Raw genomic sequence first — 24,135 nt, 5'->3', positions numbered from 1 at the left:
TTATCATTATTGAATTTTATGTGACAAAAAATATACAAAGATATACAATTAAGAATGTATATTCCATTTAAACAAATAACTTTACGTTCTTTCAACAAAATAGTTTTACCAATATTTTTATTAATTTATATGTTAAAATTTTTATAAATAATCATATGATTATAGTAATAGGCGTAACCTGTCTTAATGACAATAGGAGGAGAAGCATCTCATATCTTAGCTATGAAACAAGTCTTTAAGAAAATATATGACACCTAATTTTTAAATATAAAGAAAATAAAATATCAAAGTATATATTTATTTTTAATATTCTCTCGGAACAGTGTATTGCGTGTGAATTACGCTTCTCTCATTACTGGTAAAATGACAGCAATGTTTTATTGATAATAAGTGGTGAGCGTTGCAACGGCCTACGCGGCTACACCACAGTGTCAATACGAAGATGACAACACTTATTAATATATTAGTCCACACACAAACATAATCCTATATATATCTAGGGACAGAATACAATAGTGTAGTCTGTACCGGAGGGGCAAGCGAATGTGGCCGTATCGTCCTTGGCATAACTGTAGGCCTGAGGGCACTGCTGCTTGAATATCATTGAGTAGTTTGTCGCAGGACAGCTGTTGGTATAGCTGCCAGTGCAGCAATACTGGTCTGTTTGAAAGGCAACGCAGGCACTCTTGCATCCGCCGGCAACCTTCAATTCAGCAGGGCACACAGCGTTCACGTCGGCTTTGCATGCAGGGGCAGTGCACTGTGCATTGGTAGGGTTGATGGAAAGAGGAATATTGAAGCCGTCCACTAGCGACACGTCGTAATAGTCCTGGTCGCTCTGAGTGTACTCGGCCAGCGTGGCGGGAACAGCTCCCGAGACTGTGCAGCTCAGTTGGCCGCCGCAGTCACCGGTTTGACAGGTTCCTTTGCCGCTCGCATCGAAAGAGCAGCCGGTTCGACCCCAGAATCTTGCCGACTGTGTCCCCGCCGCCAAATTAACCGTCCATGTCTGACCCTGGGTCAGCTGCTGCCCTCCTCCGGGTAATCCCGCCGCCCACACTGTGTACCCGCACTGGTTCTTTATATCAAACTTAACTGCTCTCGCCTCTGTGACAAATAATACACACATACTATTATTGTTAGCCTTGGAAATGTTTATACTATTCAACCTCATACAACACGCATTATGTTACTATGACAGCTTACCTTGAATGTAAAGAGATATGGCCATTCCAGCCACAAGAAGAAGCGCAAGATCTGATACTTTTGCCATTATAAGTAGTATCTATATCGCATACAGCAAAGACTGAATGAAGATACAAGGAGGGGTATGTCACTTATATAGAGAGCTCCACCTCCTACGAAGGTAAGAAGGAAGCAAAGAAGCAAAGACCCGACTTTAAGAGCCGTATATCACACGAAAGCCCTCTTGTCCTTTTATAGTTTTTCTTTTCCCAATTTGTCTTTTTTTAATTTGTCTAGGTTTTATATGAAGATGCGACCAGAACATCTACAAGAAGCGCAAGATCTGAAACTGTTGGCATTATACAGCCTTGATTGAATGAATGAACTGTTACCAAGGAAGCCTAATCCTAGCTTGAGAAGCGATGTATGTTACGGCAACCCTGGTCAGATTCAAACTTTTCTTTGAAAGATTTTAGATTTTACTGTGTAAATATTTTCAATCAAGATGCGAAGAGTCATCAACGTTTTGGAACATATAGTATAAATCTTGACTTTCTAACTTCCGACAATAGATCATGGATAAGAATTCTGACTCAGTACAGTATATTCTGATAATGAGACAGAATATTATTCCAAACATTGATAAAAAAAAATATTTCACAATTAATTTTAATAATATAGACCGCTCAAAGCTGATTTTTTCCAGTATGTTTCGGATAGATGGATACATTGAGTATTGAAGGAGGAGTTTAGTTGTTTATACGGAGAAGAGAACTCCACGTGCTATGGTAGAAGCAAAGAAGCCACGACCGGACTATCCTATGAGAGCCCGAGTCTTTTAAAATTCGAATGGTCATCAACAATTAGATTTCTGTTATCTCAGGCTTGACATTTTGTGCATCATCAAAATCTATTTATTTGTATTCAAAGCACTGATCTCTGATTTTCAATATCCTAAAGTTACGCGAATTTCTAAAGGCTTGACAATGCATGTTAAATTTAGTTAATTATATTGACATATGTTTTTCTAATGAAATGTATGGAGGATGAGGGATAATTAGTAATAATATTTTGTACATTTCTATTTTCTATAGTCATTTTATATAGTGTATTGTTACTATGGACATAAATATTTGTGCTTGAGTCATTTGATAATACATTTACATGATATTACTAGTTTTCAAGAATTTTATGGGTGTGTCACTTTAAAAATAAACTGTTGATCTAATAAGAACGAAACAACCTTGAAGATATTTCCATGCATTATTGATGTTTTTCAAAGATATTACACAATAAATATCACAATAGATAGCTATCAATTAATTTAATATTGATTATTTCCTAAATGTAAGTAATTCATTGTTATGTCTTCATCCTATTATACAAATTATTCCTAATTTTCCTTAAGTTCTAATCCATTTCCCTATGTCTTAACACAAATTTTGGAGTCCCAATTCCTATTTAATGTCCCATCCACAAAAAATCCAACAAATAAAATTGACTAAAAGTCCCCACATAAGCACCAAAAATAAATATAAAAGAATTAAAAAATTATTTTATTCCTCTCCACTCATTTCGTAACCATTTTATAACCATCCCTCAAAATCATTTAAAAATCCTAATTATCCTCCACCATTTACCTCATAATCACTTTAACAACTCGATCTTGATTTTTGATATCTTATTAGATCTCCATTACTGATCAACAATCCTACATCTTTATAAATAGATTCTTTAGGGAACCATTACTAGTAATCAATTGCCGTCACTACAATGTCGTGCTAATGGTTTAAGCAACCACATTATCATTTTTTATAAAATCCACCCTCATCATACAAGAGAGGTTTATTGGGTGAAATGCATTATGGTGTATGAATTGAAGTCATAGTTGCAGGAGTTTTTGAACCAAGGGATTATTAGACCTAGTCTATCTCCATGCAGTGGACTGCTCATTTTTGTGAAGAAAAATAATGGGACCTTGTGCTTGTGTATTGACTATGGGATGTTGAACAAAGTAAAAGTCAAGAATGGGTATCCCCTATGAAGGATTAATGATCTCTTTGATCAGATGAGAGGATCTATAATATTATCTAAGATAGGTCCCTTAGATATGGCTACCACAAATTGAGGATTAAGGAAGAGGATATTTAAAAGATAGCTTTTAGGACTTATTATGGCTACTACGATTTCACATTAGTGTCATTCGAGTCAAATAATGCTACAACTTTCATGAATCTATTGAACATTGCATCAAGAGATTGAGGATAGTTTTACAATTCCTAAGGGAGAATAAGATCTTTGGTAAGCTATTCAAGTGTACTTTCTACAAGGACAAGGTGAATTATCTACACCTTATGATTTCAATGGGAGAGATTGTAGTTGATCTAGAGAAAATAAAAGCAATCGTGGGGTTGCCTACACCATATAATGTAACTAAAATCTAGAGCTTCATGGGACTTGCAAGATACTACAAGAAGTTTGTATAAGGATTTTCTAAAATTGTAGCACCAATCACTTCACTCCATAGAAAGGGAAAAGGTTTGAGTGGAATGAGAAGTGTGACCAAGCTTTCCAATTTTTGAAGAAGCTCATTTCAAATCGTATATTGATTGTACATAATCCAAATGGGTAATTCATGGTGATAACAAAATGCATAAGGATAAGGTGTAGGAGGAGTGCTAATGCAGAATGGGCAAGTTGTTGCCTATTATTCTAGGAAGTTGAAATAATATAAGGTGAACTATGCATCCCATGACCTAGAGTTAGTAGCCATAATTCATGTGCTTTAGATGTGGAGGCACTATATTTTGGGTAAGCCTTTTGAATTGAAGATGGACGACCTAGGCCTTAAATATATATTTACTCAACCCAATCTCAATGCTCACAAAAATAGATAGATATAGTTTCTTACTGAATATAAATTTAGGATTGAATACATTAAGGAGATGAAACATAGAGAAATAGATGCTCTTAGTAGAAGAAGGCATCTAGCAGCCATGATTACTACAAGCTATAATTTGAGAAAGTGGTTTGTAGTCTTCAAAGAGATTATTCCACGATGGAGAAAGATGTAGAGAAAAACCCCTTGGATCATCGATTTAATAGATATTTGTTTTAGTTAGATTTTATTATTAAGATACCAAGGGAGAATGTACATTCTAAACTTAGGAATTTGAGGAAGTTGATGTTAGAGGAGATCCACAACACACCATGGTAGGAAAATTGAGATCTTTATATTTTTAGCCAAGACTCGAGAGGGATGAGATTGAATTTGTAGCTTGATGATTGGAGTGCAAACATGATTGCTACAAGGAGATGAAACATAGAGAAATAGATTCTCTTAGTAGAAGAATGCATCTAGCAGCCATTATTACTAAAAGGTCTAATTCAAGAAAGTGGTTCATAATCTTCAAAGAGATTATTCCATGATGGAGAAAGATGTAGAGAAAAACCCCTTGGACCATCGATTTAATAGATATTTTTTTTAGTTAGATAGATTATTAAGCTACCAAGGGAGAATGTACATTCTAAACTTAGGGATTCGAGGAGGTTGATGTTAGAGGAGATCCACAACACACCTTATTCAAGGTGCCTAGGACTAGCCAAGATGGTAGGAAAATTGAGATCTGTATATTTTTAGCCAAGAATTGAGAAGGATGAGATTGAATTTGTAGCTTGATGATTGGACTGCAAACAAGCCAAGACTAAGCATGTACACCTAGTAGGTTTGTATAGTCACATGACATACTTGAATATAAATGACAAGTTATTAGCATGGATTTTATTTAAGGGTTTCCTATATCAAAGAATAAACATGATGTCATTTTGGTAATTGTGGATAAGTTGACCAAGGTAGCGTACTTCACCCAAAGGATTTTTAAGTATGGATTGTTTACTTCAGCTAAGAAGTTTTTCTGAGAGATATTGCATTTGAATTGAGTACTTGAGATGATCATATCAAAATGAGATACTCATATAATTTCTAGATTTTGGAAAATATTGAATGAAATATTTGGGACAATATTGAATTTTAGTTTGACAAACAAAGATAGTGAAGCAAGTAGTCGAAGACCTGCTTAGGATGTATTTCATGGATTAATAGTCTAGGTTGGAGGAGTATCTTCCATTGGAAGATTTTGCATATAATAACTCCTATCATGCATCTTTGGTATGACACCATTTAAAGCTCTTTATGGATGAAAGTATTGTACACATATCATTTTGGATATCTAGTTGAATACAAGATTGGAATTGGTTCAAATATTCTTAGGAGATGCATGATGAAATGAGATTGACCAAGGGGTGGTTAAAGAAGGTAGAAAAAAAATAGAAGAGCTATGCACGTAAGAATAGGACTTTCAAAACAAAGTCTTTTTGAGGGTTAAACCTCATAAGATTTCTATATCATTGCAAAAATTAGCCAAACTAGCACCTAGATTTGTAGGTCTATTTGATGTGTCAAAAGTAATGACTGTAGCTACATATAGACTTTATCTAATATAATGATCTTTAATCATATCCATAATATATTTCATGCATCTATGCTTAAGAAACATCATCTTGATGCTACTCATATACTTGATTGGCATGCTTTATAGATTTGGTATCCAAGAGTGGTGCTGGCAGAGCCCATTCAAATTCTAGATTGGAATGATGTTAAGTTGTGTAATAGATTATTATTCAATATAAGGTCTAATGGGATAAAGTATTTGTGGATAGTGACACATGGGAGAATATAGAGGATATATATTGTTCTTATCCTCATTTGAGAACTTAAATTATGGTACTTTGTTTTGCTTAGTGTGATACTTTGACATTTGCATTGGTCTACTATATTTATTGTTTTAGTATTTTTATAATAAGTTTTGGATGATGTATCTTCCTAGTGGGGAAGGATGTCACATCTTATTCTTTTTGCTCAGTGCATTATTAATACAATAAAGTGGTTGAGACTATGGATAAATGTCTTATGTTTTTTTTATTGTTGGTGTAATTATTTATTCATTTGGATATAATTACACTTTACTTAAGTTTACTTAGGTACATGCATATCATAGTAGTTTTTATATGAGACACGTAGGGAGATGTGCTACATTGGGAGTGTGTACATAGGAGAATTTCCACCTTTTATGGTGTGATCTTGTTTTTAATTATCATATCCACTTATTGTGGAGTGATAATTCCACCTTCAGTGGGTGATCCACCTCATGTAAAATATTTTACTATTTATCCTACCTACCCTTGCATCTCATTGAGCCACATGACATCATTGTGCTCTCTTGTCTCCTAGCCTTGCCTCTGTAAGAAGGCTTATCTATATTGTATGTAACTTGATGATCTAGTTGTTCAGTATTTTCATCTTGATAGATTTTATTCCTATCAATATTTTGTACTTTTCATTGATCTCTTGATCTTCAAAAAATCTCACATGTTATCAGAGCCTAGAGGGCTTCACTGATTAGTCTTTTTGAGATATTTTGGAGGCTTCAATTTTTGGATTTGGGAATCTACATTTTTGGGGGCGTCCTACAACAATTTGGACATCATGGTTGAGTTCGAGAGACCATTTGCATAAATTTTCAGTATAAACTCGGCCATATTTGGTGAAGGAAAAAATTTCGCCTATTCAACTAGGCACGCCACGTCGAATTCCATACAGCTCAGTCAGCAAGCCATGCATCATCTTTCGTATTGCCGATGTCATCATCTGTGCAACCTGGACAAGGGGTGCGGAGACCATTTTGACGGGAAGACGGCTGTCAAATTTAACACATTGAAATTTTGATGTCAGCATTACATCAACATTTTGGAAAAAAATTCTACCCCTTGCATTTGCAGTTCAACTTCAAATGGCTATAACTTTCTCATTTTGGCTCCTTTTTTGGTGCATTTTATTTTGAAATGGGCTAGAATTTTGTGCTCTTCACAGTGGTAGAGGAAGTTTCTTATTTTAATGGATATATTTTTCAGAATTTTCAAATTTTGATGACTGTACCTGTGTAATCCCCAATTTTGCAACTTCAGAGGCTTCGTTTGGGGTCATACGACCTTCTTTTTAGGTGCCATATTTTTTAAAGTGCATAATTTTTCATCTACTTTCATAATATCCCATTAGTTTGTAGTTTTTTTCCTAAGGATTTTGATACAATCCAAGATTATGTCACAAAAGAAAATGATCTAAGAGAAAATCTAAAGGATTGTGGTATTGACAAGAAGGATTCTCAATTGATTTATAACTTGTTGGACTTTTTTTTCATCAGAGTATGCGGCCTTTGTATCTAGCTTTCACACATAGAGGTTAGCTCAAAGTTCCTCATACACTTCTCCCTTTGATGCATTCACAAAGATATTAATACTTGACCAATCTAAGTTGACCAAGATGGGGATTCTCAAATTTTCAAAGTCGCAAGCATTGGTGGCTAATAGAGGGAATCAACGAAATCAAGGAAAAGGCAAGAAACAAAGCAACCTAAGTCTAAAGTACAACAAGATGGAGCACAATCCTCCTCTCCACAACAAGGTGATTCTACATCCTCACCTAAGAGGAAATCTAAGGACAATATTTTTTGTGCATATTGCAAGAAGTTAGGACATGATGAACAACATTGTTACAAGAATGATATTGATGAATTGAAACATATTCTTGAGGAGAACAAAATCAATTTACCTTCTAGAATGTCTACTTTGGCTTCTTCTTCCAAGGAAAAGGATAAAGGAAAGAATCACTCCTTTGGGACAGATAAAGGAAAGGGAAAAACTCTTTGTGTTATTACAAGTCATGATTCAAGGATATGACTTCTAGATTTAGGGGATTCTCATCATATGGCATCTTTGCAGTCTATGGCCTCTTCATATGAGCCTTTCCACACGCTGTAGAATTTTGATGGGCAATCATACATACATCTTGGATATAATTACACTTTACTTAAGTTTACTTAGGTACATGCATATCATAGTAGTTTGCATATGAGACACCTAGGGAGATTTTCTACATTGAGAGTGTGTATGTAGGAGAATTTCCACCTTTTATGGTGTGATCTTGTTTCTACTTATCATATCCACTTATTGTGGAGTGATAATTCCACCTTTAGTGGGTGATCCACCTCATGTGGAATATTTTACTATTTCTCCTACCTACCCCTACGTACCCTTGCATCTCACTGAGCCACATGACATCATTGTGTGCTCTCTTGTCTCCTAGCCTTGGCTTTATAATAAGGCCCATCTATATTATATGTAACTTGATGATCCAGTTGATCAGTATTTTCATCTTGATAGAATATAGCTTAATCCTATCATTATTTTCTCTCTCTATTTTGTACTTTTCATTGAGCTCTTGATCTTGGCAAAATCCCACATTTATTATGGATAAATGATTTTTACATTAGATGTTATTTTTAAATGCATGGCATTAAAATGGAAATTATGATGAAATATTCTTCAACTATAGTTTTGTGGACTAACCTATTGATCATTTAATCTTAGTGGGAATGATGCAAGAACATGTCAAAGAAAAGAACTTGGGTGTGGTAGAAGTTTCCTACCCACCTTGCAATAATTAGCATGATGGAAACTAGATGAACACACACTCACATAGTTGCATACATATTGTATTATGCATCGTTTAATACTAAATTTTATGTATTTATGGATGTGTAGTCTAATTTTAGCATTATGGTTTAAGTGATGTCTATAGTTGTGTAAATTTGTTTTTGTTAAGTTTGTTTCAAATGACTTGTTAGGAAACATAAAGCCATCCCCTTATTTTTATGTCAATATACTCATAAACTATGTACTTGTTTTATTAGAAATTAAAATGTTTGTATTTTTTTCAAATACAAATATCTTCTTTTCAAATATGTATGTATGTATGTATGTATATTATTGTTGTGAATAATGTAGAATGATTTTTGATTAGAACTATGTAATCTTAAGAGAATAACATTACCTGTTTAATTAGAATTAAAATATTTGAACTTCAAAATTTTAATAAGATATTGCATATGAATTCCTTTTTTTCACATTACCCATTTAAATATTGATGAAATTTTTATTAGCCCATAGACTATATATATATGGTGGGAATGCCCATTAGTTTTTCCTCCTATCAGAAGCCAAATTAATTTTGGGTTAGTCTTTTTTCAAGGAAATTTACTGTTCCTTCCACGAAGGTCTGATTGCATTGTGTACAGACCACTGGCCCGCTTCACACCAATCTATAACGCGATGTTGCAGATGTTGCTGCTATCAATTTTATGGAGTTTTCAGAAGAATCAATCCTAATGAAGACTAGCTTGAGTTTCCCTATCTCTCCTATCTGAAAGAATAATATGCATATCAATTTATCGTTGAAACTTGACAAACTCAATCTTTCACTCCAACACCCCGCACCTAGCGCTGGAATTGAATCTACTCTTCAACAACATGGTTCCTCTATAGTAGATTATCTTGTACAAGGTTAAGTGATTATTCCATCTTTTATACAAAGTGAAGGGTTGAGAAATAAATGAATAACTTTTTTAATAAAATTATATGATATCTAGTGTAAGAATTTTCTAGTAAGAAGCTTACCCAATAGAAGACACAATTTTCACTATTGAATTTTATGTGACAAAACATATAGATCGTGTACAATTAGGAATGTGTATTCTTGTTAAAGAAATGATTTTACTTTCTTTCAACAAGATAGTTCCATCAATATTTTTATTAATTTATATTTTTAGAAAAATTATGAATAATCGTATAATTATATTAATGATAATAATAGGAGAAGAAGCATCTAATATCTTAGCTAGAAATAAAGAAGAATAAAAGAAAGATTCTTTTTATTGTCCATGCCAAGTACCATACTACTTGTGGGAGTCACCTAATTGTGCTACAAGTGATATGTGCATCCTCTCAAAATACATTCTTTAATTTAAAAAATATATTTCAAATGAATAAAACATAAATACTTAGTACATACATATTGTAAAAAACACTATTCAATAAAACCACAGGAATGCCTTAGTACCCCAATTCAATAGTGTATGTAGGATGTGATGCTATCATGATTTCTAAATGCATGTGTATTATGTGCTAACATGTAATGATGTAGAATAAAACTATATGATAAGAAGATCTTTTTGGTGTGTCATTATACTTAGTCATATGATAGCAGGCTACACAGACTTGAGAAGGGATAGTGGAAAAAGGGGATGAAAGGTAGAAGATATGGAAGTGAAAAGAACTTCTTGTGCTATTATCATCATTGAGCTTAATTATGGCAAATAGGTTTTGACAATCCAGATATGTGCTCGACCTAGAAATTCATTGTACCCATTTGCATGGAGATCAAACAATCACAAACAAGGAATGCTCCAATTCACACTAGACTCACAATGCCCTCATATCCTTGGACAACACATAGCATTACTAAGAGACAATCCACAGACAACAAAATAGGTGAACATACCCCATCTTCACCTTTCTAGTCAAAGACATCCTAGAGATAGAATCTCTAGTCAGAGGCATCCTTGAAAAGCTAAAAGACTTGTCACCATACAAGATATAATCAAAATAAAACCAAGACTTGACACCAACATAAACTGGAATCCTCAAGTTATTAGTGTTGATTGCTTCTCATCTAAAATTGACTTAATCTATGAAATTTATACTTTATTGCAGAGAATAATGGAATTTTATTGTGGATTGGCGATGCAAATGCTCTTTTATTGTGAACTGTGCGTGAACAAAAAAAGGAAGATAAAAAGATGATGCTCCTCAAAACATGTGATGCTTAAGGTTCCACACCCATCACTAGACTTAGGATTTTCCCTAGTTACAAATAGGACTTGATTTATTGTGGAAGAAGAGGAATGGAAAGGAAGGGGAAGTTGTATGAAAGGGAACCAATCTTAGGTAGATCAATAACCAACCATGATGGGAGTAGTAGGATGTGAGTGTGAGCAAGGTGAAAGGATCAGATTGAATTCTGAAGGAGGGAGGACCAATGTCTCTAAGCATGGCACCGGTAACCCGGTTTTCACAATGGTATTTGCCCAGGGAATCATCGAAGTGGTTTTCATCGTTGGAAGAATTTATTTCTCTTTACCTTTTTTTATTTTTTATTTTTTTTGTGTCACACAGTGCCTATTTGACAAGTTTTCACCAAGTAACGATCTTTTTTATTTTTATTATTTTTTGGTATTTTTAAAATATTTTTTAATATTTTTTTGTATTTTTTTGTATTTTTGACAATGGGATATTCTGAAAAACTATGTGTAAAACCTGTGAAGGTGCATTCTATTCATAGGGTCCTCCAAAGGTTCTCCATCTTGTGTTGAGAGTTGATATGCACTTGATCCATAGAATGTTGTGATGACGTAAGGACCAATCCAATTTGGTTCGAACTTTCCCTTTTTCTCTCTATCTTGTTGATTCTTATGATTTTCTTTGATAACTAAGTCACCCACCTCAAATGTGCCAGAATTTACCTTATGATTGTAGCTTCGACATTCCTTGACTAAATGATGTGTTTCTCCATTAATTGTGTTCCTTGATGAAGGAACTAAGGTAGAATTACTAATGTGTGAACTACGTTGGCCCATATTAGGGGAGATCAACTCTTGTTCTTTTTTCTTCATAGGATTTTTATCCTTGACTTTGATTTTGATTTGGAATGAAGGAATTCTCTTTATTTTTTACTTTAAGATTTTTCTTTTCAAAGCTTGACTTTTGATCCCCAACAAGTAAGGGATTTTGTAATTCTTATTGATCCAAGTCTATAAGTGGAGTGGAAATGGAATGAGTGGATAACATGGTAAGGTTGTATGAGTTCTCCAGAGGGATGGTGATATATTCAATAGATTCTTTGTTGGCACCACTCTTAGGACTATTGATATCGAGAGTTGCTCGCGCCACTAGAGGAGATTTGCATTTAGACCTTAGTAGCCACAATACTGGGTGGTTCATACCTAATTCCTTGATATTTTAAATTTTTGTAGGATACTCCTGTCAACTAAATGCCTTAGCAGATAGTGGGAGTTGATCAACATGAAAGATATACTCACCACATCCCATGTCTTTAACCTTGAATTTTTATTTGAGCTCTACTTGCTTTGTTGCAAAAGCTTTCAAGGATTCTGGATTCACATATGTTGATGATGGAGTTTCTTCTCTATTAATTGGAATTATTATCTCTGATCCTGGTCATAGGTTATTCCAACATATGAACCGATTTGGATCACCTTTTATTTTTACATCAACTCCATTGTAAGGAAATTTGATACATTGATGATATGTTGATGGTAATACTCTCATTTCATGTATCCATGGATGTCCCAAAATTATGTTGTATGTGAGCTCTAGATCAAGGACTTGACATACCACATCCTTTGTAACTGGCCCAGCTCTAAGACGTAAGTTGACTGTGTCGTTGGATGAGTGCTCTTTGTCATCATATGCCTTAATGGTGATTGCATGTGTTGACTATGCCCTATTGGAAGCAGCTCTAGAAGCTCTTTGAATCTGAAAAGTTAAGCCTTTTTGTTCTTGACAATTTTTGTGTAATTTCTTAGTACTGAACACAGATGCAGTTTTACTAAATTCAGACTTGATTTCTGATCCTAGACGTTGTTATAGTAAACATAGACATTGTTTTACTAAATTCAGACTTGATTTCTGATCCCAGACGTTGTTATAGTAAATAGTTATAGTAACCAAACAACAGACCTAGTACTAATGAAGAGATCAAACCTTATAGATTGTATAATCCCCTCACTAGCAAGGCTTATAGATTGTATAATCCCCTCACTAGCAAGCTTATGGTCTCAAGAGATGTGTTTTTTGATGAAGGGGGAGTTTATGGTCATAAAAAAGGCCATGTTGAGAAGCCAAAATCTTTTTTGAATGATGATATAATTGCTGATATTGATCATGAGCAGCCAACTAATGTTTCTATATCCAGTGGTTTAACTCCACCAAGCAATCCTTCATCAAGTTCTTTAGTACCAAGTTGAAGTCCAGCTTCTTCTCCAAGTTCTGCAAGGAAGGTAAGGAGATTGAGTGATATCTACCAGAAGAGTGAAAATCAAGTACATGATGAAAACCCAATAGGTGAGACAGTGAATTTTTCTTTTTTAGCCAAGGCTGATTTTGAACCATCATGTTTTCAATATGCATGTACACAAGGCAAGATTAGTTGCTAAAGGATTCACATAGAAGTATGGAATTGACTATGAAGAGACATTTGCACCAGTAGCAAGACAAGAGACCATAAGAATGCTGATTTCATTAGTAGCTCAGAAGAAGTGGAGCATACATCATATGGACGTGAAAAGTGACTTCTTGAATGGGTACTTAGAAGAGGAAGTATATGTGGAGTAGTCACAAGGTTTTGAAGTGGAAGGAAAAGATAATTATGTCTACAAGTTGAAGAAGGCTTTGTATGGCCTCAAGCAAGCACCAAGAGTGTGGTATGCCAGGATTGACAGATACTTTCATGAGAATGGCTTCTAGAGAAGTAAGAGTGATCCTACCCTATACTACAAACAAGAAGGTACTAATATCCTCATCATAAGTTTGTATGTTGATGATGTTTTGTATATGGGTAGTAGTTATAAGATGAAAGATGAATTGAAAGCTGCTATGATGAAAGAATTTGAGATGAAAGATCTTGGTCTGATGAAATATTTTCTAGGAATGGAGGTTTATCAAAGTAAGGATGAGATTTGCATTTGTCAAACAAAGTATGCACAAGATATGCTGAAGAAATTTAATATGACTGATTGTAACCCTGCCTCCACTCCAAGTTCTCATGGAGTTTTGTTATGTCGAGATGATGGTGCTGATTTAGTTGATGATACAGCTTAGATAAGTATTTTGGGGAGGTTGATGTTTCCAATCCACACGAGGCCTAATATTGCCTATTCAGTTTCACTTGTTTCAAGGTATATAACAAATCCATCTGAAATACATATGAAGGCAGCCAAGAGGATTTTGAGGTATGTGAAAGGGAATTTAAGTTTTAGTATTCATTACTACTCTTCTGAAAAGTTCAATCTAGTAGGCTTTAGTGATTCAGATTGGGAAGGTGGTATGGATGACTGTAAATCTACATCTGGAAATTGTTTTTCTTTTGGTTCTGGTTTGATTACCTGGAGCTCAAAAAAGCAAAGTATTGTTGCTCTCTCATCTACAGAAGTAGAGTATGTTGCAATTACCTCAGCACGTACACAAGCTCTTTGACTCAGAAAAGTTTTGGAAGAAATTGGAGAAAAGAAAATTTAGCCTACAGTGATATATTGTGACAATGTGAGTGCCATCAAGTTAGCTAAGAATCGGGTTCATCACAGTAGAACAAAGCCTTTTGATTTGAAATATCACTTCATACGAGATTTGGTGTAGAAGAAGGATGTCGAATTGAAGCACATCAACACCCAGGATCAGCTAGCAGATATATTCACCAAAGCAGTTGCGAAAGCTCAGTTTATAGCACTACAGGATAAGATTGTGAGCCCTCTCAGCATCAAGGGGGAGTATGTTGATAACTGATGCTGCTCTAGCATGCAGCTAGATTAATTTAGTTAATAGTTTTTTGTTTATTCATGCAAATAAAGCATGTACTCCAACATGCATTAATCCTTAGGACTATTTTTAGTTTTGTTTTTTGCATGATTGTTTTTTTAGTAAATAAAGCATGCTATGCATGCACTTATTGTATTCTTAATTAAGGGAGTAGTTTGCTTTTTTTAGTTTGAAAGCCTTAGTAGCTTTCCATGCAATGCAAGGAATATATTTAGAACTGCAATTATTATTAATTCTTGTAGATTGCAAATTCTTTATATATAGAGCCTCTATGTAATTTTTTAATTAAGCTTCAATAAAGATATTGGTGTGTGCAATTCCAAAAAACCAAAGCGCTTTGTTTTTTATTCTGAATTTTGATTTCTTTTTGCAATTTCTTCTTTTTGCTGTTATTGTTTGCTAATCAGTTTACGAGAACCCCTGGTCAGCATTTCAATTTTATGAGGATGTTTAGGATCATATTCCATAATAATACAGTCTGAATTTTGCTCTACATTCTGAATTCTGGTTTCCTACATTCTGATAACAAAATTTAAAAAATTTTATATAACATTTAACAGAACATTTATAGCTGTAGATATTATAGACCTTTCAAAGTTGATAATTTCTATTAGCTTTCCGTTAGATGGGTACATGAGTTTTCAAGTAGTTTTGTTACATGGAGAAGAGAGCTCCACGTGTTACAGAGCAAGCCAGGAAATGAAGACCTGACTTCATAGCCGTGTATCCTATGAGAGCTCTGTTGTCATCAACACTAAGACAACTATTGTTGATGGTCATCAACATTTAAGAATTCTGTTGTTAATGGTCCTCAAGATTAAGAGTTCTGTTGATAATCTTCGGCTTCACCATCTCTACATTGATATACATTTATTGCACATCGCCACATCAAAATATTTTTATCGGTGATTTTGAATCATTTCAATATCAGTGACAATGCACGTTTGATTTAGTAAATTATACTAAAGATGTTCTGTAATGAAAGTTAAGGAGAAATGAAGACTCTAACATGTTATTAACTAGGATTACACTGAGAGAAAAATATGTGTAAGCTAATATGTTAGAGTACAATTTTTGTAAGCTAATATGTTAGAGAGTACAATTTTTGTATGGTAATATTTACAAATTTTTTTGGTTTTATCATGACCATAAAACCAAAAACATCAATAGAGTTTACAAATTTAGTTTTTAGTAATTGAAAATATATGAAACTGATGTTCTGAAAGATGAATTAAAAATGAATTTACCTTTCTTTGTTGATAGTAACTATTGATAAGTGGTTTATGATCACCAAGCTACTCCTAATATCTGGAAATAAGAAAAATAATATAACATGGAAATCCCATCCTGTGCAAAAATAATGACATGAATAGCAAATACCTGGACATACTTGGGGTGAGAAGTAGCAGTTGCTTCAAGATTTTTTTTTAAAATGAGACAAATCAGAACCAATCTCCTTATAGTTGCTGCTTCAATCTATTAACAACATAAAAAAAGTAGATCTAAAAATATTGGGGCTTATAGTTAACAGATTCTTGAGCTTGACATGGGATTTTTGTAGTTGTTAAATGAAATATTATGGCATGAATGGATAGTGTTCATTAATACTCTAAAAAGCATTATAATGCTAGATCAAAAGTTTATATAGTGTTCTCATTCATTAATAATTTTTACTTTGATAATTATATTAAAATGAATAATCTTTGATTATGTGATTTTTTTAACTATTCTTTTGTATAGATTGGTGCATTAAATTTTATGTCTTGACAATATTTAAATGAAGCTTTTTTTATTATCATAGATATCTATGATACTACAAGTTGATAGTAATCAATGGAATTGGATTGCCACTTCATCACAACACAAATCTATAAAAAAAACCCACAAAATAAAATGCATGATGGAATCTCTTGTCAGAAGTAGTGGAAATGCTAGTTGTTCATTCCAAATCCTTGCTTATAGATGAAATTTCAATAAGGTTGGACAATGCTACAACATACCAAATTATTAAGTGTTTGCACCAAATTGTTTATGTTCTTGATGGGAAAATATTGATTTCTCTTTTGCAGCCTGGTCATGAAACATATGATCTATTTGATGACAAATCTTGTCTAGAGGTGAGATTGTGTATCAAGGACATCGAGAATATGTGTTTGATTTTTTCAATTCTATGGGTTTCATACCATGACAGAAAAGGAGTAGCTGATTTCTTATAGGAAATGACGTCAAGAAAGTACCAAGAGCAACATTGGACTTATGGAAATCAATTGTATCACTACATACTTGTTAAGGAATTTGCAAAGGCCTTCCACTCATTTCATATTGGTAAGAGTCATCACATCGATATCATTAAACAAAGAACCATCTTGTTGCGCTTAGATCTACCAAGTATGGTATTAGTAGAATGAAAATGCTCAAAGCTTGATATTCTAGAGAAGTGTTTCTTATGGAAAGGAACTCTTTTATTTACATATTAAAAATAGGACAAGGTCTTACAGATCGTGACAATTACCATGAGTATTACAACTTTCTTTTTCATTTTAAAGTGAATTATTAGCCCTCCGAACTTATCAATGTACAAGGTTGCAGTGACTAGATACAATTGGTGATGAAATTTACATTAAAATCTTTGCAATCATGGAAGTAAGCTAGCAAGGATCTTTATTACTTATTTGAAGTGTTATAATTGTTTCATATTGGAAGAGTGGCATGCCAAGTCTTCTTCATGGATTTGTACCTAAAATAGTTGAGGGATTCATTACTTCAAGTTTTACTTTTGTCTAGGTCATATTGTCAGATGACCTTTCAAAAAATTATTTGGACAATGATGAACTTTTTCGAGATCAAATTGACATTTTTTTATAAATATGCTGATTTTAGTAAATCACCAATGGTTTCATACATTCTAACATTTTTGGAGCCTATTCTACAAAGATATACAAGAAAGGGAAGCCAACATCTCATTAAACTAAAAGCAAGACTCTAAAGAATGACCAGCAAAAAAATCTAAGTAGCTAGTAATTGAAGGTAGGCTGACTAAAATCCTAAGAAGTTTAGACTCCTACATCCCATGAGCAGTCAACAGAGATGAGAAGTTTTACGTTATTGGAAATCTGCAAACTTTCTGGCCTATGGATAAATTCATCAAAGGAGATTGAAAGAGTAGAATATGAATATATGATTAAAAGTTCATATTTGCAAAATTTGTAGAGTAATGATATTTTTTAGAACATACCATATATAAATATATATGGTAAGTTTTACGATTATGATCATCGGAAAAGAAAGTATGGATTCTACTTATGCACTAGATATTTTTTATTTCTTGAGTTTTATGACTATATATTTGATCCTTCCAAAAGCTTCTGAAATACTTTAGATGTTACTAATGAGAATGGTTGAAAAGTTTGATAAATGTTTAATTAAAGTTCTACCAGAATTTTGTAACACTGCTCTAATTTTTATAGAATAGATAGCACTATTCTACTTTTTACACATTGAATAGAATGGAGAAGAAAATAAAGACTATATGAATAGGTTTGATCAACCGCATCAACAATTTCCCATGATGTTAACAGGGAAGGACATGCAAGGTAATGGCGATTACAGGGTGCTATTGAATAGATTGGATATCAAGTTTACTTGTAATTGACTTGAGCATGTAATTACTATTGAAGTATTGCAAAGAGGCAAGTCAAACACTCCCCTTTATCACTTACAAAAAAATGAATGAAATGCCATGTTGTCAAGTCTATGAAGTATAAGAGACAAGTTTCTAGAATATGTAAAGAAGGAATTGCCAAGTGAGCTCTTGTCTCATTAAAGTCACTAAAGACTCGACACATATTAAAATAAAAGAAATCACAAAATGGTTAATATTGATGCTTAATAGAAAATATTACAAAACTAAAACCAATAGGTTGCATCCAACTCAAACATGTTTCTTCCTAAAAAGAGAACATGCAACAATAATTGGACTAATGATGAATACCAACAAGGAGCAAGGAGAAAAAGTGTAGAAGAACATTCACATGATAGCAGATGAAATAATTGTTGAATGCAGAACTTTCTATATAGCTAGACAAGAAACTATAACAATCTTTGTTCGGAATACATCGGGACTGGCAAGAACACGCATGTAAGGAGGTCTTAGAAGTGCATGGAAAAAAATATTTTCTTAATGCAAACACCAGGAATGACCTAATGATTGTAAGAATAAATACCATTAACCCTACTCAGATTTCATTTGTTTCCCTAATTGGACTATAACATGTTTAAATTTCATAATATTCTATTTACCCTATTTGAAATGCTAGGCTAGATGGTAGAGGAGGATTTAAAGTCAGTCTATGGTTCCCACAAATTGGTTGCATTCCTTAGAAAGCTATTAAGGTAAACTTTGATTTGTAGATTAATATATATCATAGTGTACCCTTACTATTGCAAATGGGGATAATTTTCAAAGAATCCTTGAGACTTTAACCACTTTGTGATAGCACTGGTTTGACAAATGGATAAGCTAGTAAATCTTGGCAGGTTCTCAATTCTTGCATGTATTGAACTTGATATTCCAATCCTTACAATGCACCTTGACCCATCTTTATGGGGAGACAACTTGGACAAATTCAACCCAAAGTTGTTCATTTAAGGAATTTCAAAAGCTACTAAGCATTCAAATGCATTCATGCCATTTCATTAGGCCTCGATTTGCATTGATTAAAACTTTGCACTCTTAGAGGCCAAAGTGGTATTGCCCATGATTCTGCAATGGTTTTCCTTTGTGATTTCACCTAATTATTGTTGCCCCTTAGTTGTCCTTGATGACAAAAAGAGGGCAGTTATACTAGGTTTGGTTATACCATTTGGCATCTAGATTGGAAACTTTTGTTACAAATGTTTATCATTTACAGATATAAATAATGCAGTGGCACTAAGTATATATTTTCCACATTTGGTTCGAATAATGACAGACTGCAAGGATACAAAAGTCACTTTTATAGTGATATTATCTTAAAAAAGGTAACAAATATTTTTTATTTTAAAAGGTCACACTTTTGTTGCTATACATTCATTCTAAATCGGGCCTTAATGCAAACATAAAGATACCTTACGTGTACTATATGATATGGCATAATGAATGCTACATATGTCAAATAACTTTGGGATGTTGGTCATTGCAAGCCTTGAGCCATGTAAGTGCTTGAGATATTATTCTTATCATATCTAGCCGAAATTGAAAACTATATGTAGTTTGCAAAAGTATTCAAAAAATTGTTTAGGGCAGCTTAATGATCAAACAAGTTTCTATCACTTGAAGTTATTTTGAAAACCCTAGTTTAGGGCTGCCGCTATGGAGATCTTATTGGCCGTTACAGGAAGTTTCGGTTTTGGTTTGTTGACATGAGTTTTTATTATATCATACTACTAGTTTTTGAAGATTTCATTGGTGGTTTTCGTGGGTAAGTTTATTTGGATTTTGTAAAGATTTTTAAACTGATTATACTTAGTTTTTTTTTTTTATATCTATAGTTAATATCATTTCCCAAATGAAAGGAAAGAATCTGGTATCTCGTATTTTGTTTTTTTTGTTTTGAAAGCTGGCATTTAAAAATAAAAAAGGAAAAGTTCATTTATTAAAAATGCAACCATAGCAAATAAGAGAAATTTTTATTTTGCAATTCTTTTTAGAAATAGAAAATTTAAAGGGTTTTATTTATTTTCTTTTCAAAACAAAAAATGAAAAGGTTTTATTTTGAAAGACTGGGGTTGAATTTGAAAAAGGAAGAAGGGTTTTCATTATCAAAACTTTTTTTTTTCAGAAAAGAATAAAAGAGAAGGAAACTGTTTTATTTTCTAGAAAATAGAAACCGAAGGACATAAAGGGTTTTGTTCATTTGGGAAAAAGATATTATATTTTTCATTTTCAATTTTTTGCAAACTGAAAGATGGTTTTTTGGTTGTCTAGCAAACCCTAGTTAGGGTTTGGTAACCCTATTCGAGGGTTACAGTTGAAGACTTTGTTATAGACAACACTGGCTATTTGAAAGATATTTTTTGGATAGAGTTTTTTCAAAGATAAAGAACTTGATTCAAAATAGAGCATAAATATTTTATGGATACAAAGTGTTTATAAATTGAATTTTTTTTATAAAGTGTGTGTTATCTCTCTCTGTTGTATTCCAGGGATTGAGGTCTTACAAAGATTGAAATTTGTACTCTTTGAATTTGATTACAGAGACTTGTAATTGTTATTATTAAATATCTCTTTAGTAAACTTGTTCAATCACTAACAAGTTTGTAGATGCAAAATCATTGTGTAATTATAAACTTATCAGTGTTTGTAACTTGACATTTCTTGAAATAGTATGAGATATGGGGGTTGGTGCTCCTTGAAGTTTGATACTTCTAAATTCAGTGTAACAGAGGTGGTGCTCTTCGAGATAATAAAAGGATATTTTACCGAGTGGTTTTTCTACCCCAAGAGGCTTTTCCACTCATGAAAAATTTGTGTCTTGTGTCTAATGTTTTTGATCTGTTTCATTAGATTTCTCTAATGCTTTTGCCATGTCTTAATTTTTTGCATTTCACTTGTTATCTTGGTCTAAATCATTTCATGTTAAATGCAATATTTAAGGTTCAAAGATGTTGTTCATAGTTACAAAGTTTATGTTGCAATGTGTGAGAAGTTTAAATTTGTCTCTTTATGTAAATTTAATTTCAGTTAAGCATTATATGATTATTCAATTTGCTCATATTGAATGGTCATGCTTACATGATTTTATAAGATTGATTTATTGTCAAAGATCTAGTTTAAAAGAATCTTAGATTAAGCCAACTAAGTCAAATTTCCTATTGACTCTGATTCAGCCCCCCCACCTCTCTCAGAGTCCAGTCACTTCCAACAAGTGGTATCATAGCATAGTGTCCCTCCATATAGGTCTATCCTAGAGATTGTTCCTCGTCAATTAGAAGTTTTATAATGTCTCATTCACAAGAAGGTGGTTCACTTTCTAGAGAACCTCTTTTTGATGGCACAGATTATGCGTTCTGGAAGATTAGGATGGAAAGTTACCTGGTTACTGTTGATCTTAATGTATGGAACACTGTGACCATAAATTATGTTGTTCCTACTACTATTCCCACATATCCTAATGCAAAGACACGATATGAATTAAATGCCAGAGCTAAGCATGCTATCTTGTGTGGTCTTACAAAGGATGTCTTTGTTAAGGTTATACATTGTTCATTTGCCCATGAGATATGTAACAAACTTGAAACTTTTTATCAAGGAGATGCAAAAGTTAAAGAAAAAGTTTGAGTCTTTGAGAGTGAAAGAAGATGAGAATGTTGCAAGTTACTTTCTCAAAATTGATGAAGTTGTGAATTCTAGAAGAGGTCTTGGTGAAACTATTGATGAAAAAGATGTTGTAAGAAAGGTCATTCAAAATTTTTTGCCCAAATTTGAAACTAAGGTTTCAACCTTAGAAGAGAAGAAGAGTTTTTCTACTATGTCTCTTGATAACCTACAAAGCATACTTACAGCTTATGAAATGAGGATTGGTATCAATCCTTCCACTTCTAAATAGACTGCTTTCAAAGTAGAAAAAAAAGAAGAACCTGATAGTGAATCTGAACTCTCAGATGCTATTGAAGCATTGCTAGTTAGAAAAGTATGAAAGTACAATGCATTTAAATGATATTTTGAGCAAGCCAAAACAACACAAGAACTTGACTGGTGTAGAATTTGAAAAGGCTGAATCATCAAAATATACCACTAAGATTGCAAACAAAAAACAATTTCAAGCTTACCGCATACTGAGACCATTTAAATTCGGGCTCTTTCATGGCTATTGCTTTTATTGCAATAAGTTTGGCCATAATGTTAATGCTTGAAGATTTTTGCTACATAGAACCCCTATGTTTGGACAGAAACAAGCCTGTGGCTTTCCAAACACTGTGAAGTGTGTCAAATGTAACACCTTTGCAAATACCTCTACTCAGTGCAAATCAAAGATAAATGTTGATAAGGTGTGGAAAACTAAGTTTGTACCTAGCAAAGAGAAATCAATGTTAGTGCAAACTGAATTTCAATCAAATAAGAAATCATTATGGGTGTTGGACAGTGGATGTTCACACCATATGACAAGAGACAAAAGTAAGTTTCTTCATCTGGAAGAATTTGATGGAGGTTTTGTAAGATTTGGTGACAGTTCAGGAGCTAATGTAAGAGGTAAAGGTATTACTGTTGAATGATTACACTCCAATCCATGATGTTTATTTCGTAGAAGGATTAAAACACAACTTGTTAAGTGTTAGTCAAATTTGTGATAGTGGTTATAGTGTATCCTTTGGTTCTCAAGGTTGTGCTATCAAAAATAAATCTGGTAAAATTATTGTTGATTGTTTGAGAACAATTGGCAATGTTTACAACTTTCTTGACTCCACTAACTATGAAAACAATGAACGCACGTGTCTTATGAGTCAAGTAGAGGAAAATTGGTTATGGCACAAGTGCTTGGGACATGTGAACTTTGAGAATCTGGTTCGAATCAGAAAGAACCAAAATGTTAGAGGTTTACCTATGTTGAGTAAACCATCAAACTCTGTGTGTAAGGAGTTTCCAAAAGGTAAAAAAATAAAAGTATCCTTTAAATCTAAGCTACTTTATGTTTTTTGTTGATGATTATACAAGAATGGTTTGGGTTACTTTTCTTAAGCATAAATCAAAAGCATTTGATAGATTCAAAAATTTTCAAAAAAATGGTAGAAAGAGAATCTGATTTAAAGCTTAAGTGTTTAAGATCTAACAAAGGTGCTGAATTTACATCACAAGAGTTTATAGATTGTTGCAGAAAACATGGCATAAAGAGGCAATATGCTGCTTCTCAGACATGTCAACAAAATGGGGTGGTTGAAAGAAAGAACATGACTGTTAAAGAAATGTCTCTCACAATGCTCAATAAGGCAAATCTGCCAGACAGATATTGGAAAGAAGTTGTTCATACAACTGTTTACATTCTAAACCGTTTGCAAATCAGGGTAAATTCCACTTTTACTCCATATGAACTCTAGTATGGTAAGGCTGCTTCTATTAAATACTTCAAAAATTTTGGTTGCAAATGTTATATTAAGAGAGATGAAGAGAATCTAGGAAGATTTGATACTAAAATTGATGAGGGTATCTTTCTTGGATATTCCACTCATAGCAAAGCCTATAAATGTTTCAATAATAGGCTAAATAAAATTGTTGAAACAGTTAATGTGAGATTTGATGAGCAATTGCTTCTTAGTGATGATATACAGGATGTTGAGGAGGATACTCCAATAAGACTTGATCGAGCTCCTAATCTTGTTGAAGTAGAAATAACAAATGAGGAAAATGCA

The 24,135-nt window shown here is 33.3% G+C and overlaps 1 protein-coding gene across 1 annotated transcript; it reads right to left on the bottom strand.

The window, feature by feature from the left end:
• Positions 1 to 272: 272 nt before the first annotated feature.
• On the bottom strand, positions 273 to 1,348 carry LOC131045879 (pathogenesis-related thaumatin-like protein 3.8). The gene is made up of 2 exons (XM_057979544.2): positions 1,207 to 1,348; positions 273 to 1,107 (listed from the first exon to the last, which is right to left on the bottom strand). Exons 1-2 carry the CDS (start codon positions 1,271 to 1,273, stop codon positions 497 to 499), a joined length of 678 nt encoding a protein of 225 aa, XP_057835527.1. The 5' UTR covers positions 1,274 to 1,348; the 3' UTR covers positions 273 to 496.
• Positions 1,349 to 24,135: the final 22,787 nt, after the last annotated feature.

The sequence above is a fragment of the Cryptomeria japonica genome, unplaced genomic scaffold (genome assembly GCF_030272615.1).
Source record: "Cryptomeria japonica unplaced genomic scaffold, Sugi_1.0 HiC_scaffold_305, whole genome shotgun sequence".
Taxonomy (NCBI): Eukaryota; Viridiplantae; Streptophyta; class Pinopsida; order Cupressales; family Cupressaceae; genus Cryptomeria; species Cryptomeria japonica.
The sequence above is the reverse complement of the archived record's forward strand: the minus strand, read 5'-3'. Positions and strand labels throughout refer to the sequence as shown.